Below are 16,426 nucleotides of genomic sequence, written 5' to 3' on the forward strand. Positions count from 1 at the left end.
ACACATTGATCACGGTAGTGGACCATAGTTACACAATAGCATATTGATTACTGCTGTACTAGTTGGTGTAGCCAAATAATCTTGTGTGCATGACAATGAATGATTTTGTATGTTCCCAAAACATAATGGATGGCTAGATCTTTGATTGAACTAAAATGTTTAGTGTTTTCTTTTACATAGTCTTTATGTACTATGCCACATTTTATTTTATCTATTGTTTCGTAACTGCTGAGATTATGTCAGATTTAGCTCATTTAGCACGTGTTGAGGAATTCTGTATCAATCGCTAAATGTTGAGGCAATAGAATCCTGGCCTGATGGATCCAGGCGAAACCTCCAATTAGAAATGTGGTGGGTTAGGCAGAGGATGAAGAGCCGGTCACACTCTAATCTAAAGTACTATCTCTTCACCCTCAGCTGCCGCCATGCAACCATCTCCAAGTTTTTTGGGGACCAGAAGCCGGATTGTGCCGGTGCGTGTGACTTCTGCCGCGACCCCAAGGCCGTACGGGCTCAGCTGGCCAGGGCGGCCAGCCTCACCTCCAGAACCACTGTAGCCGCGAGCACGGAGTCCAGCGGCCCGTTCGGCTTTGACCGCGGCCTCTACGCCGGAGGGAGGAAGGGCTACGGCTTTGAGAGGTACAGTAGGGTGTAGGGCTGGGAGATATGACTTCAAATCAATATCATGATTATTCCATACTTTTGCCTCTCACAAGCTCGTATGGCACTATTGTAAGTATAGCGGTTAATCACTAAATAAGTTGATCATAAAAATAAAAATAAAAAAGTATTTTTTTGTTTTGTTGATTTACAAGTAATACAAATAAATAAATAAAACCTGCTTCTCGATATTCAATTAACCTACATGAGCAGTTATTGGTTCATTGTGTGCTGTCAGTGAAAATGTCTGGACTCATTTTAAATGTATTTTTTGCAACAGCTGTTGCAACGTGAACGCCAGAGAGTACGGATGAGTAGAATAATGGCCGACATCTCTGCCCTTAGGCATGATGAGGAGGATGAGGAGGGCAACAATGATGAAGCTGATACTGAAAATAGGAAGAAGGTGTTCGGTAACGTCTTCAAGAAGCAGATGAACATGCGGAAGGTGAATCATCGTCAGAACACACACTTCCTGTTTTTAACAAATCCATGTCTGTAAGTTCACTCAGGGAAAATAACCCCATCATAATGTTGCTCTTCTCTCTTCTTGTCCACATCTGTCTGCCAGCTGTGGGCATGCAGGAAGGCATGGTATGGGTATTTGGGGCCCTGCCGTCAGTGCAGCTTGTGGTAAATTGTTCCCACATGTGCGGTGGAACTGCCACAGGGCTGTAGGAAAGTTCCACTGCAGAGCCGAGTGCAGCCTGCCCGAAAGAATGTTTGTAACACAGGATCAATACCAGGACCACAGGTCCAGAGAGCAAATGGTCTCTCTTAGTCAGCACAGGGCCCGTCTGGCCAATTAAGGAAAATTGGTTTGATAAGTTCCAGGTTTTGAAAAGTTTCAAAGCGCCAAAATAAGTCTGGAGAGTATTAGGGCTCTTAACATGATCTTTGTTTTGAGAATGAAGTCCGGTCGTCAGTCTTACTGGCCTACTACCATCAACATGCATTCTATTGAAAACTGAATGTTTACCACACATTAGAAGTAGAACATAGCCTATTTATCATTACTGACAGTACGGGCAGTAGCACATTTAGAAACCAGAGAAGCTAGACAATTTAGACCCACTAAAGCAAAACGTATACTTTTTTAGACTTCATATACACATTTTGACAGATAAACTTGCTAAAAAGCCTATCAGTGGAACCTTGCAAGTTCATACATTTGCATAATGTCCTCATTTCTAAAACCAGACTTCACACCCACATATGTCTCAGAAATGCTGAGGAGATATATTTGTTGCTGTGTGTTATTTAAAGTGTTACATACAGTGCTTATTTCTGAGTGTTGATGACTTTTTGGGTTGGCACCCATCACACTCTGAGGAAACCAAAACAACCTGGCCTAGAATTTAATTGTATTGAATGAGAACAGAGCAGAGAATATAAATAAAGTTATATTTATTTGCGCTCCAGTGTTGTGCACCGAAAATAGTCGATCACAAACAAACAATAATTAGCCTTATTTACAACGCGTTGCAGAGCGATGCACGACACCCGCGCGTCCTTCAGTATAAATCAGACTTAACAAGGCCATTCTTTACATCTCTGATAGTAATCATGATGAACAAAAACACATGAGGAGGTGATCTACGATGTAGAAACTGTTGATTTGGCAGTCGTGAGGTTTTGGGGCTTGGGGTGTGAATAGCTTAACACAAGTCAGAAGGAGAGAGAGAGAACTAGTGTTGGAGAGAGGAAAACATCCCAGAGAGTCTCTCCTCTTTAGCAAGCAACCATGTCCCAAGGAGATGGAAGCATGCCAAACTTTGTCCAATCCTTAGATAAGATAATAGATAACCTTTGACTACAATACTATCATCAACATGCATCTAGAGGGCATTCTACTGCTACTATCTTTGCAGATATAAGTGATCATTTGACTACAATACTATCATCAACATGCATCTAGAGGGCATTCTACTGCTACTGTCTTTGCAGATATAAGTGATCATTTGACTGCAATACTATCAACAACATGCATCTAGAGGGAATTCTACTGCTACTACCTTTGCAGATATAAGTGATCAGTGGATAGGACAGGTGGAACGTTGTCCTATATTAGACAACCTTTGGTTGTGGAAAATACCTATTATTCTTCACCTATTACCAACTGCAGTTGTCACTGCATCAGTCCCTGATTTACACCAGGGGTACACCAGACATGTCGTTGCGCGTCCGTGTGTGGAATTGACTGTGCCATACTATGGGTCTGGAAAGCTTCAATTGATGTCAATTGCACCAGCTACACCAGGCAGGCGCACTGAATTAGTGATGTGTCGGTCATGATCGATCTGTTCATAAGAACTAGTTATTTGCCGTGAGCGTGAACGAACACGTGCATGACTCGAAACTGTTGCGTTCACGGTTTCGTTCATGCCCCCCCTCCCCCTCCCCCGCACACACGACGTGCGGGCTGTTATTCCTCCCGCGACAGACAGACCATCAGACAGACAGAAAGCTGTTCTGTAGAGTTTTCCAGTATAGACATGCATGCGTATTGCTATTTGAATTGAAATAAAAGGTAGCCTACTGTTGTTCCTGGACAAAAGACAGATAGTGTTAGCACCACATTTAAGTATCAAAATAAATAAATATGCATGTTCCTAGACAAAGGACAGATAGGTCAATTAACACGTTTTAGTTTGAGTAGAAGATGCAAATAGTATGCTACAGCTACTATTCATGAAGTTAATAGTTGTTAAAGACATGGTTGGAAATCGATAGTCATGTGAGTGTACTGACTTGGGCTGCTTTGTATAAATAAATTATTATTGTTATTATAAATAATTATCGACAAATAAAAATAACTTTACATTATATATTGAAGTAATTTATTACTTCTACACATACTGTAACAAAGAAGATGGTGCAATTAGATCGTGAATGACAGTGCTGTGTTTCTGTACAGACTGTGCAGTCATGTCAGTGGGATCAGATGCACACAGTTGCATGCAGTTAGCGTAGCGCATCGCATACGCTCCGCCGGGACCGGAAGCGCTACTGAACGAGAACGTGAACGAATCATTTGAACGAATCTTTGCCGTGAACGAAATCGTTCGTTCACCGAAATGAACTGTTTTTCCCACCACTACACTGAATTAATGAAAGAGGGAGTCTGCTCCCCAAACTGTTGCTGCCAAGTGGCTTGACTGAGGGGGGTCATGCCTATGTTCCCTCAGCCCTATGTTCCCTCAATACCTAACAATTGTTTTTCTTCAAAATTAGGTCCTATGTAGTATGTTCAGTCAGCCCTATGTTCCTTCAGGATCACATCACATATGGCCCTTTTGATTGATATCTTTATTGATCATGAAATAAAACATGTCACATGTAGCATAAATCTGACCCACCATAATCAAAAAGATAACGCAAAAAAGCTTACAGCTTGTTTCCATTGTGGTCCCTTGAACTCCCTTCCATAATGTGTTGGTGAGGTCACTTGTTGGGGTCCTCTGAAAGGGGGTGCAATCGCCAGTCCGGATATTACGTTTGTGACGTCGATCCACCGTTACGCAATTTTAATATAGGATAGGCCACGCCCGATTTTATTTAATTTGGGTGGTAATCCCTTGGCCTTATGACAAACCTTTTGTCAAATTGTGCTGTGTTATGTGGACTGTTAAAGGCATACTAGGTAACGTTTTCAACAAAACTAAAGTTAAATTGTATATCTTTTGTGAGTGGCAAAAGTTTCACAACACCCACTCCATGAATTTCACCCCCGGAAGCCTTTTATTTATATATTTACTATTGAACGGTGAAGGGGGGGACTTTCCCGGGGAAATGACGTCATCTGGCCGGAAAACGGAGGCGGAAATGCACTGGTTTCCTGTTTGGCCAGGAACTAACGCAACGGTTTCCTGTTTGGCCAGGAACTACCGCGCTAATAACAAAAAGGAACCTCACGCTGATTTTAAGAGAATGTAGGATTGGAAGATCGAAAAAGAACAGAAAAAGAAAGCACAGCTCATGGTAACTAATGCTCCACTGGCTAAGAGAAACGATCCGTAGATAGTATAAAACAATTAAAAGATCGCTTTTTGAAACGCTTCCGGCTTCCGGTGAAAACGAATGGAATTCTGGGTAATCGAGGACTACGGAAATTGTATGCAGTGACGGTAGTGACCAGCAGAGGTTGCTAAAAATCGTTATTTGTGATTCTGCATTGTACAACTTTAAGTAATACGTTTTCTGGTTATTTTCGCCTTTTTGTAATAGGCCATGCCCCTTTTGGCCAAATTATCATAACATTTTAATCAGTTCTTCCTTAGCCTATGACAAACTTTTAAACAAAGTTAAAGGTGGTGTAAGTTCTTTTTATTTTTTGTTCAAATTAATGTAAAACAGCTCTTTACTGATAGTTATCATTGGTAAAGAGCAGGGGTCTTCAACGGTTTTCAGTCCAAGGACCCCTTAGCTGACAGAGATGAAGCAGGGACACCCTAATACATGGGTATTCAACAGGGGGTCCGTGATCCATAGGGGGTCCTAAGAGTCACAACATTTTGTTGATATCTGACATTATTTGGACTAAAAATATGCATGAATATTATTAGCAAAGAAAAAATACTACCCAACACAACCACCCCCACTGCATGGAGTACAGTAGCACATTTAGAAAACAGTGAATTATACAATGTAGACCCATTCAAGCAAAAGTGTACATAGTTTATATTGTACTTAAAAATATGATATAATGATTTATAGATAATCCCTAAGAAACTTGTTACAGTTTACTTAACTTTGACTGACTTTAACGTTGACTGATGCTAGTTTCTTGGTTGACCTATGATCCTAGATTACTGAGGCACTACACTGTCTCTATGCATTTGATGTACAGTACAGGTATGTGTTTACCTTGCTTATTGTAAATCACTCTGGATTAAGAGCGTCTGCTAAATGCCTAAATTGTAAATTAGGTCTGTTTTGCAAACCATACAGTATGGTACTGCACAGTTTTATGAAACTGCTTTTTTCACTTTATGGGAGAAAACTGAAGACAAAAGATACAAAAAATAGATGTATGACTAAGTTACAGAAGTGGTCAATTTTATCACCAACTTCATGTCATGGGTGGACTGGAAACAAAAGTCAGCCTGGGAATATTAATTACAGCGGCCCTCTTATTTGTTATTTAAAAAATGAGTAGTGAAATCTCATCTGTCAATCAAATGAATACAAATCAATAAGGGCCCCAGCATGATGATTAATCTATAGGGGAAGGCCCCTACGGTCTGTTTTACAAACCAGTATTGTACTGCACATGATTATGAAACTCTTCTCATATTTTTTATACTACTTGACTTTTTTCACATTATGGGAGGAAACTGATTACAAAAAAATAAAGTGAAGTGACCAAGTTACAGAAGTGGTACATTTTATCATCAACTGTATGTTGAAATTTATGGACCAGTAGATCATATCTCACACTGAATATAAACGGTGCTAAATATTGTAGCACAAAAAGTGTCTGTCTGTGCGTGCGTCCACTATGCAGAAACAAGAGGCTACGTAGAAGGAGGCATGGCTTGTACAGTATCAATAGTGCAGCAAATGTGTTGCAAATATTTAGATGTATTGAAAAACGTATATATTTGTGACAACACTAAAACTGCAGATTAGAAGCAAATGTATAAAAAAATTCCACTGAAAAGAAAATTTTATATCATAATGATTATTATTCTATGATAAATGGACTGCTTTTAAAATGTTTTTTGTTGTCTGTATGGCCATTCAAATGTGCTTTATAATGTACACACACACACAGTTAGGCTGCCCGATTTGCGGCAATTGATCTGAACTTGCACATGGGCATTGACCATTAGCATATCTCTGCTGTCCAGCAGCAACCTGCTAACTCCAAAAATGTTCAGGAAATGAAAAAACTAAATATAAACTTTTCAGGAAATGAAGAAAACCCTATATTTTGAAAAGCAATACTGCCTCATCAAAGTTGGTATTGTGATTTTATATATTGTCAGATACTTGCATGTGTCATTATATTATCACCACTTTATCCAAATCCAGCTCAAATGGAATTAGGAGTTTTGTCCAAACAGAAATCCAGCTCAAATGGAGTTAGGAGTCCGAACAGCTGACAATTGCTCCGATCGCGCGGAGGGAGAGATTCCAAATGAGTCTAAATTCCAAATGGATTTCCAAGCTCACAACGCATCACAACGTGTGAATTAATGCCCTGATGCTTCATGACACTTATTATATAGGCCTACAATAATAAACAAGACTTTAAATATTACAATAACTTCTGCAAAAAGGGGTTCACAGAGTTGGAGTTTCAGTAGAACTAGCGTGACAGAAATGCTATGAACTCCTTTCTTGTCACAATGCTCTCCTCATTAAACACTTCATAGATTTTAGAAATAGAATGACTTGTTTTCATAACATTAGCGTCAGTGCTAAGTTTGATAAACAGGTACACTGCGTAGTTAAAAACGGTGTTGTTACTGTTTGTTTATGTGCTCCTCCTCTATCTGTGTGCACTCACTCACTGTGCAGTCAGTGCGCTGTGCTCTGAGCTGTAGAACAGCAGCAGGAGAGGAGAGGGGGGAGTTGCGTGGTTTTGATGGACAGTTTGAGGACCCAATGGAGTTGGGAGATTTTGTCAGAGGCGCTTTTTAGTACTTTTCATTGGTTCAAAACATTTTGTTTACACAGACGTAAAGGGTGTTCAATAGCGTTGATTTATGAAAAAAAGAAGAAGCTGAAAATGGAGTTAGCTGGTTGGTCCTGGACACCGACGATATGCAGACCGCGTTTCATTTTCCCCAAATTTAAGCTGTTTATTAGAGTTTTTGTGTAAACAACAGAGATTCAGAGTTCAGGCTATAGGATCTGTTGTCATGGTTACAGCTGGCTATGGGATCTCTATCTGCTACCTAGACTTGTCTTTTACACCCACGCTGCCAGAGAACGCCAGAACAGACAGACGCTGCCTGCAAACTTATAAAGGACTGTTTTATGAGGGGGGGGGGGGGGGGGGGCTTTATCATCTCCATAGCACTAGCACACAGACTGACACGTGCAATGTTCAAATCCGGGTGTTCAAAGTCTGTCTGGACTGCAAGTTCATCCAAACTGATCAAATCTGCATTTTTGATCAGTATATCAGTTGCTGTCGGACAGAAACCTATTATCTCCATATTTTAACTTTTTGTGTTTTTTCGTAAATGAACGCCCTACTTGATCATACTACAGCGTCACACAAAAGCATCAAAAGTAGCAGATCCGCAAGCTCGAAACGCTGCGTGAAACGACACGTTTTGAGCTTGTAGAGTTGCTACTTTTGATGCTTTTGAATTTGAATCCTGAAAAGTAAGTTTTGGACATATGAGGTGTCCACCCGACAGAGACGATATCCACCATTATGAATAAAATGATTTCTGTCATCTTGTCAATCATTATGTTCTTTAGCAGAAGAATCTTTGACAGCTGGACATGGGCAATCTAGTTGGAAGTGTATTTATTGATTTCACTGCCTCATTTGATCTTGCAGATCATAATGTATTATTGGAGACTACTATCGTTTTGCCTGTAATTTGTGCCTTGTCTTTCATTTCTCTTTTTTTCTTCTTTAGGGGTCTGAGGGTCACAAAGAAGCCTTTGTTCCCCCAGGTGAGCACTCTGTCTTTAATTTAAACAGACTGAAAATGCATACAAGAATAAGTTAAGGCCCAATCTGCATGTCCAAAACAACAGCATTCTTCCGCCCTAGTCTTGCATTGTGTATGTTTATTTAAAACGAGTGATGTTGTGTAGAGCACTGGTTCTCAGTGTAGGATCCAGTGATCCCCAGTGGTCATTGAGGGGGTTCCAGGGAGTCCCCAGCTAAATGATGGATAGTTAGGAATAGGAACCAAATGGACCCTTACATATCTGTAACTCTGCTCAGTGTACAAACAGAACCAATTGGACCTGTAAAAGTGTCATTTTGTTAAATTAACAGTGTTGATCGGAGCCTCAGAGATAAACAATTGTATCAGATAAGGGTCCATGGCTTTAATGCATATCAAACTGGGGGGGTCCTTGAAATTAAACCGTTTGAGAACCAGTGTTGTAGAACTCTCAGTACTTTGAGCCAAAACCATAGACCTTTACTTGGGAGCACTACAAAAGTTGTCAATCTGCTGTTTGAAATGTTGATATTGTAATACTTCAATGACCTTACGGATGGGGCCTTTAATAATATTGTACAGGTTGCTAGCTGGCACATCCTTGCATGATGTAACACGTGTTCTGATGTAACTAATGTTGGTGTTTGTAGATGATGACTGCCCCCTCAGAGACGCCAGCAGCCAGAGGATTCCCAGGCTCACAGTGAAGGTAATGTTACTCACACATAACACTGCAATATTATAGAAGAGACTCGACACATTCCTCATGCTTGCCCTGTCAATTAACACCTCCATGGCAATACAGTGACTCATCGTGCCCTTTGAAACGCCAAAGTATGGCTGCTTGTTCATTCATTTCTTATTTATTTAATTTATTTACCAGGGACAATAAACACATCAATCAAAACGTCAGTGATGTAAATGTGCCAGAGAAACAAAACATTACAACAAAACATAAGTACAAAATACAACGGTTACATTATAATGTAAAGACAAATGTCAACAATTGTTGTCATTGGTGGTATAATTTTCCATGATTGCAAATTTGGTTTGCTTTAAGCCATCTCTTAAAGTTTGAATTTAAAAGTTACATAAATGGTGCTCTCTCTTGATTCGGTGGGCAGACTGTTCCTGTATTGGGAACAGAGAAGACTGTTTGTCCAAACGTGCCACGTCTGTGTTGTCCAGTATAGGCCCCTGTGGTAGTTGTCCTTGATGCCCTGCCACCACTGTCCGTCCGCCCTGTGAACTGACTCAGTGGAGGAGGTGCAAGTCCATTTAAAACCTATACAACTATCAACATTAAATGAACTGTACTGAACTGTATGGCAGTGATGATAACTATTGGGCTTTCTGTCAAATACTTTTAATGTTTGTCTGTAATGAGACAATTTCAAAGTTGTCAGACTTGTCTGTGACCAGGTTGTAAAACAATATGTAAAATGAGAAACGATCATAGCGTGCATAAAGATGTTAGCTTTTCAGGGACGTTTATGTCCCTGAAATTAAACTGATTGAATTTGATTGTATTTGCATTTTTTTAAAATGTGAGGTTTGAGTCTAATAATGTGATACCGAGATATTTAAAATCAGATACTACCTTAATACTTTCTCCTTTAACAAAACTGTCAGGTTGATGAGTCTCTGTAGGGTTCCATAGGGAGAATAACATACAGACATACAATATGTTGTACAGTACAGCCCGTTCAATAACCATTCAATGACACCATGTGCAGAATAGAATATTTTATTGGCAACAGTTAAAAGCATACAGCATCACCATTAAAAGCGACAAAACAGATAAAATCCCCCAAAAAACGAAGCTTGTTTCAATTGTGGTCCATTTTAAAACGCTGAACACCCAACAAACTATGCAAACAGTGCAAAAACAAAAAATGAATACTAATACTAACAGTTAAAAACGTTACACATAGCGCCATGTGTCACATATGTCATGTTCTGAATGGGTTATCATCATAGCACCGCAGGAATTAAACTAAATCACATTACTCTCAACTAAGATGTTTTCTGCCACCATGTGGTGCATCTTGGCATTACACAGCTTTGAACCAGCTCATGTAATAAATGGCCAAAAGAATATCAATACAGTAAATTCAGAAATAATTTAGACTAATTGTGCATAATGGCTAGAATTTTGCTTAAGATGCATATGACTAAAGGCATTTTAAACGACATATAGTGTATTTTCCAATGCACGTGCAAGTCGTGCATGTCCATTCTTTATTTGAACTTCCGGCTGGATTCTCGTTAATTTACAGTATTTAAACATTTCTCTACAGATATACTTACATAGATACCTACAGTTTTTAATGATTTATATAATACTCAAACAAATTTTTATATATTTCAGGCCAGAGAGCACTGTTTGTCTCTCTTACAAGATGCGCTGAGCAGCCAACAGAGGGCAGACCACTCATGGAGGTAATCACCACAATATAGACTGTTAGAGTTTATATTGTGTATATTGTACACACAACCGGCATCAAATGCAGTGTCACTGTTATATAGATAAAAATTGGTTGACACAGACACAGACAGACACAGATTTTTAAAACAAAACATGGTGAGGCAACCTTTAGTCATTATGCTACACATAGTTGGAACAAACTTCCAGAGGATCTAGGACTTGCAGCACTTTAGACTACTTTTAAATAGGACTTGCAGCACTTTAGACTACTTTTAAATACAGGCTAAACATACTCTATTTCTCCACTACCTTTCAAATGATCAATCAAATGTTTTTGTATTTATCTATTATTAAATGCCTGTTTTGTTTTATGCATTTTGTAAAGCTTTTGTAATTGCCATTGAGACGTGCTATACAAATACATTTTCCTTCCCTTCATTCTGCTCTTCTCCCGACCCCCCACAGTGACGACCTCTCCATGGCAGTTGATGCTGAACATGAGCTGTTCAAGAGCAGCAAGTCTTCCAACCTGTACAAAGCAGCCGTCCTGAAGAAAGTAACTCTCACCCCTTCTGTTCCTTTCCACAGTGTTATTATACACTATGGTTGATGGGTCAATAACCCCACCCACACCTTATTCCACAATGTTATTATACACTGCACTTGATGGGTCAATAACCTCACCCATACCTTATTCCACAATTTTATTTGACACTATACTTGATAGGTTTATCACCTAAACCATCCCTTATTCCGCAATGTTATTTTACACTATACTTTATGGGGGAAATCACTTAACCCATCTTTTATTCCAAAGGTAAGTGAGTTTAAGAAAGGAGCGGTGGCTCCACCAGGAGATAAAGGAGGAGAGGATAGGACCTGCGTCGACACTCGTGATGTCACAGAGCTGGAATCGAAACCCAAAGAGGAAGCAGCCTCTTCCTCCTCTTCCCTCGTGGAGGCGCATCCTGGGTTCACGTCTGCCTCTCATGTCTACTCGGTAAGACGCAGGGTGCTCTGGAGCTCTCCTTTAAGTATTCCTCTTGTTTTCACCTGCCTGCATCAATATTTACGTCACAACATCAATGCACTGCTGAGACTTTTTTTTTTAAAGACATTTTTATCCCACGATTTTGTAACCCTTATTTTTCACCCGGTGCCAATTTGCTAACTTGATCCTGGGCACTACACTCCCCTCACCAGCCTAGGGAGGCCAGGGCCGAGCTCATGCCTCCTTCAATGCATGAGAGCCAACTGACCTTCTTGGCACCTGACAGGGGGGAGTTTTCCTGGTTGGACGTAGCGCGTGGAAGGAACACGTTATTCCAACCAGTTCCCTTCCCCTCCATCAGACGCCCCGGCTGTCATGGGGGAGGCGTTATAGTGACCAGGATTACTACCGGTACATGTTTTGTGAGGGTATTAACTACCCTGAGAGACACGGGGAGAACATGCAAACTCCACACAGAGTGGGCCCTTTCGCCAACCCCACCTAGGGTATGGGCGCTGATGACGCGGAGGAGAAGACACGCCCCCAGCGCCCACAACGCCCACAGCGCACTGCTGAGACTTAATTCTTATGCTATTAGGACAGTTTGTTCATGGATTCATAGCATTTGTCTTTTTTTTCTCCAATGCTGGTTGAAATGTGTAACTGTATAAGCCATATTCCTGTGTCTGTTTCCCACACTAGTTGAAGCGTAAGAGAGTAGGAGCTGGCCTGAGGGGCTCTTCCGACCCATTCCAAACAGCCAGGGAGCTGCTTAAGTCCTCCAACCAGGGAACGGCGAGTGGAGGAGGGTTCTGCTCCGACAGCCTGGGCGGCTCTGGACAGCCAGCTAGCCAGGAAGAGGAGGAGAAGAAAAAGAAAGGCACGAAAGAAGAGTCAAAGACAGATGCGTGTTCAGCTGTGACCTCATCCATCAGAGCCAAGGCCAGTGCTGTGGCTGCGTCTCTGAACAGCCCCACCAAGGGGGGAAGAGCCCTCAGCAAGAAGCAGCAGAAGCTAGCGGAGACCGCCAAAAACTCGCGCAGCATTTCCCTGTACTTCGGAAAGCAGCAGCAACCGGAGAAATGCAGGGAGGTAGAGTCTGAGGAGGGAATTACCTCGTGTAGGACTGGTGCTTTGAGCCCCGTGGCGGAATGTTCACCCGCCTCTGCGGAAACCACTGTGGATGCCATTTCTATGGATACCAATTCCATGGATACCAGTCCTATTGAACCATTTACAGAGGACACTGCCAAAGCAAAGGACATAAAAACAGAAGTCATTTGTCTGGGTGACGAAGATGATGATGATGATGATGATGACGACGAGAATGTTTTCCAATCTGAACAGATGGAACTAATTCAAGATAATCCTCAACAGGATACAGAGTAAGATGCCGTTATTGTTCCAGGTTATCAAAGTGTTTGCATTTTCACTGTCACATCAAAGTCCTTGTCTCCTCTCACTTATTAAAAATATTAATTTGTGTCTTGCACAGGCCAAATATACTTGAAGAAACATCTAAATCACCTCTAATAGAAAAGGTAGGTGATTCTTGACTACGTGAATCATTATTTTGAGTATGTCAAAATCTGACCATGCTTAAAACATGTTTTACATACTGTAGGCTGGCAGTTTTCCCAGTGCCTTATAAGAATGCATTGGGAAGTGTTTCTATCAGATTTGAGATGGCCTCATAATAGAACTCTATTGTTTCTCAAAGTGGGGTCCAGGGATCCTTGCGATTCCTTGAGGCGCTTCCATTTGTACACTCAGAGTTATGGGGGTCCTTGAAATTAAAAGGTTTGAGAACCACAATAGAATGATAGGATTCTGGTGAAAACTTCAATGTGACGTTGGTGCTGATGTGATACACTTGCATCTTCCAGCTGTCAGATGACAGGAAAGCCAACAAGGAGGAGTCTTCCCCTCCAGCAAAGTGTAGCCAGACCACCCAGGAGCGAGGAGGCAAGAGGAGGGTGACCTTTAACCCCAACGTACAGGAGAGCATACTGGACCTGTCTAATGACCCCCCCAATCCTGCCACCAAAAAGGAAGTGGCTGACATTGTTGTGCGCTGCCTGGACCCATTTTACTCTCAGGGGAAGTTTGCCACCAAGGTGAGAGTGAGAGACGCCTGACCGGAGTCAACTTCTTTTTAAGGGATGGGGATTATTAAGTCAATTAATTGATCGACAGAAGAGAGGTTTAATTACATTTTAGAAATCCAATAATCGTTCACCAAAAGTGAAGTGTGAATGCTTGTGTTTGTCCCATATTAAAAAAAGTTATGTGTTTGACGGCTGGGTAAAGATATTTATCATTTTCAAGATGTTTGGGTTCAGTACTTTACCATTATTTCATGATCTAAAAAAGTTTATCACATAGATAGATGAATCGAATAATCGGGGAAAATAAAGCGATCAATTGAAGAAAATCATTCATTGCAGCTGCTTTATTTTCCTTGTTTTGGGGGTCATTTTAGGAGCTGTTCAAGTCATTTGCCCGCTACTTGTCCCACCTTCTTGCAGAGGGGAGGAGTCGGGGTAGAGGTCAAGGTAAGTAGGGAGTCAAATATAACATGGCACGTGCCTAGTTGCACATGAGGGCCATAATCTAAAGCCTCATTTATAAACTCTTTTGTATGTTGATTGCTAATAAGGGTTGATCTTCAAGCTAACCTCAAGCTTGTCGGTGTAAACCGTAAGCTTGAAGATCAGCTTTTGTCAGCAAGCAACACTGCCACGTGATGGAGTATAAAGGAAGCTTAATGCTTGTTTTTTTTTGTCTACAGTGAAAATAGAGACCAAGGCTCTGGTGAAGAAGTTCTTCAGCAGCGTGAAGCGCTGCGAAAGCGAGATAGACTGGAAGGACCTCAAAAGACTCAACAGGTCCGATAACTCCTAGGTGGAGGAAAGGGTGATGTTGAAGTCAAAGACCATCCTCTTCGTCAGTGCCTCCCGACTTCAAGCATCAATCCATACAAGGCTTTTAAACAAGCCTTTAATGACCAACATGATTTGCTGCTACGCGCTCACTGTTTCCAGCCTTGTTGCTGCTATCTTAAGTGCATCCCAATAATGAAGCAATAAAACAGGTTTAGCATACACTATACTCTGGCTGCAGACGAAGACCAGGCCTAGCTGTGTTTGACAGGTTACATACAGCAGGAGTGTCAGGTCTTTGGACTGCTGGTACATGGACTTTCACTGCAGGAACGCAGAACAGAGGAACTAATATGAAAGTGCGTCACTCACCGACCGTCTTGTGTTATATTTTATTTAAAAGCTGTATTTGAATATCATTTTTTATCTTTGTTGATAGCTGTCCTCATGGCCGTAACAATGACACTGTAACACAGACAGTGGGCTTTTCAGTTTTATTATTTGAAGACCTGCAAAAAAAAACATTCTCAGATGTAGGGAATTAGTGGTTGGTGGTGTTTCCCGCTGGACATTGTGGTTCACTGAGTGCCTGTTGGGGGGGACAGACTCCTAGATGCCATATTCTGTCTCTTTCTAAAAGCCTAATTCATTACTTTGTTGCACAAGGAACTGTAAATTAGGCTCAAGTCATCTAATGAAATCCAAAGAGCACTTTTGAAGCACCAATGAGCACGAGGGCCTGCCAAGCAAAGAGATACTTAGCCGTACTGTTTGCTCGTAAATGTTTACAATAAAATCCAATGCTGTGTGTCAGTCACGCTTGTGTGAGACGTCTCTCATTGTCACTTCATGAATGGGTCCTTGCGTCGGTCTTAGTTGAATTATAGGGGTTTTATTAAGCAGAACGGGCCTCAGTGTGTGTGTGTGTGTGTGGACAATTAGGTTCTCATACATTACAGTGAGTGGAACTGGACCCCCAGGGGACCAGTGGGGGCGGGGTAGAAGAGGAGAGACATCGGCGCAAAGCACGCTCTTGCAAGAGGCGTGTCCATTGAAACAGCTGGGAGGAAAATAGCAGATCTGCAAGCTCACAGCGCGTCTCACCGCGACGCGCGGTGAGCTTGTAGATCGACTATGCCCGGCTATTTTCGGAATGATGACGGGAGTCGGGACACCGTCGTACGACCAAGTATGTGAATCAGGATGACGGAGTGACATCATCGTCAGTGCTGGCACAAGTGATGCCATGTCCGCTTATTATAAGCGACTTTGGCCTTGTTTTCCTGTAAAGTTGCTGGTTGCGTTTTTTTGGGCTTGTTTCTAAAGTGTAGTTGTTTGTTTGGACTTGTTTCCTAATGTTGTTAGAACCAGTGGTCCTTAAACATTTTCATGTCAAGGAACCCCACATTAATATGCATTTGTCCACGGACTCCCGATCTGAAAATATTTTCTGCCAGGGACCCCTGTACCAGGTGTTGTTAAAATGTTTCAAAACGTTTTTTCTTCCAAGATTTTTTTCAGAAAATAGCAGATCTACAAGCTCACATCGCGACTCGATATGCATTGGCTATTTGAAAATGGCAGATTATTAGGCCACATGAGATATGATAGTAAAAAGTGTTATTGTAGAGTGTCACTTACATTAAAGTGACACATAAGGGTGCATTCGGGTATATAGAACTGAGCGCACTGGCCAATACGAACCAATACGTGAGTGCTCTCCTGGTGCGCATATTATGCATTATAGACAGTAGTAGTAAGTGCTCAGTCAGTGGCCTAATAATAGTCGCTTCTTTTGGGCTTGTTTTCATAGACCCGGCTGCTT

General features: G+C 41.4%; 1 protein-coding gene across 3 annotated transcripts in view; it reads left to right on the plus strand.

Annotated features, from left to right (window-relative positions):
* The window catches only part of recql5 (RecQ helicase-like 5), a 37,893-nt gene extending 22,475 nt beyond the window's left edge, over positions 1-15,418 (plus strand). For all 3 annotated transcript variants that reach the window (XM_080446865.1, XM_080446866.1, XM_080446867.1), the window contains 12 exons: positions 418-639; positions 1,006-1,108; positions 8,265-8,301; positions 8,951-9,009; positions 10,672-10,742; positions 11,194-11,284; positions 11,546-11,728; positions 12,422-13,104; positions 13,215-13,260; positions 13,606-13,836; positions 14,202-14,274; positions 14,511-15,418. In XM_080446865.1, coding sequence (XP_080302991.1) covers positions 418-639; positions 1,006-1,108; positions 8,265-8,301; positions 8,951-9,009; positions 10,672-10,742; positions 11,194-11,284; positions 11,546-11,728; positions 12,422-13,104; positions 13,215-13,260; positions 13,606-13,836; positions 14,202-14,274; positions 14,511-14,623 — 1,912 coding nt within the window. In that variant the 3' untranslated portion in view covers positions 14,624-15,418. The remainder of the gene's footprint in view (positions 1-417; positions 640-1,005; positions 1,109-8,264; positions 8,302-8,950; positions 9,010-10,671; positions 10,743-11,193; positions 11,285-11,545; positions 11,729-12,421; positions 13,105-13,214; positions 13,261-13,605; positions 13,837-14,201; positions 14,275-14,510) is intronic.
* Positions 15,419-16,426: the final 1,008 nt, after the last annotated feature.

The sequence above is a fragment of the Gymnoscopelus braueri genome (assembly GCF_963280865.1).
Source record: "Gymnoscopelus braueri genome assembly, chromosome: 13".
NCBI classification, from domain to species: domain Eukaryota; kingdom Metazoa; phylum Chordata; class Actinopteri; order Myctophiformes; family Myctophidae; genus Gymnoscopelus; species Gymnoscopelus braueri.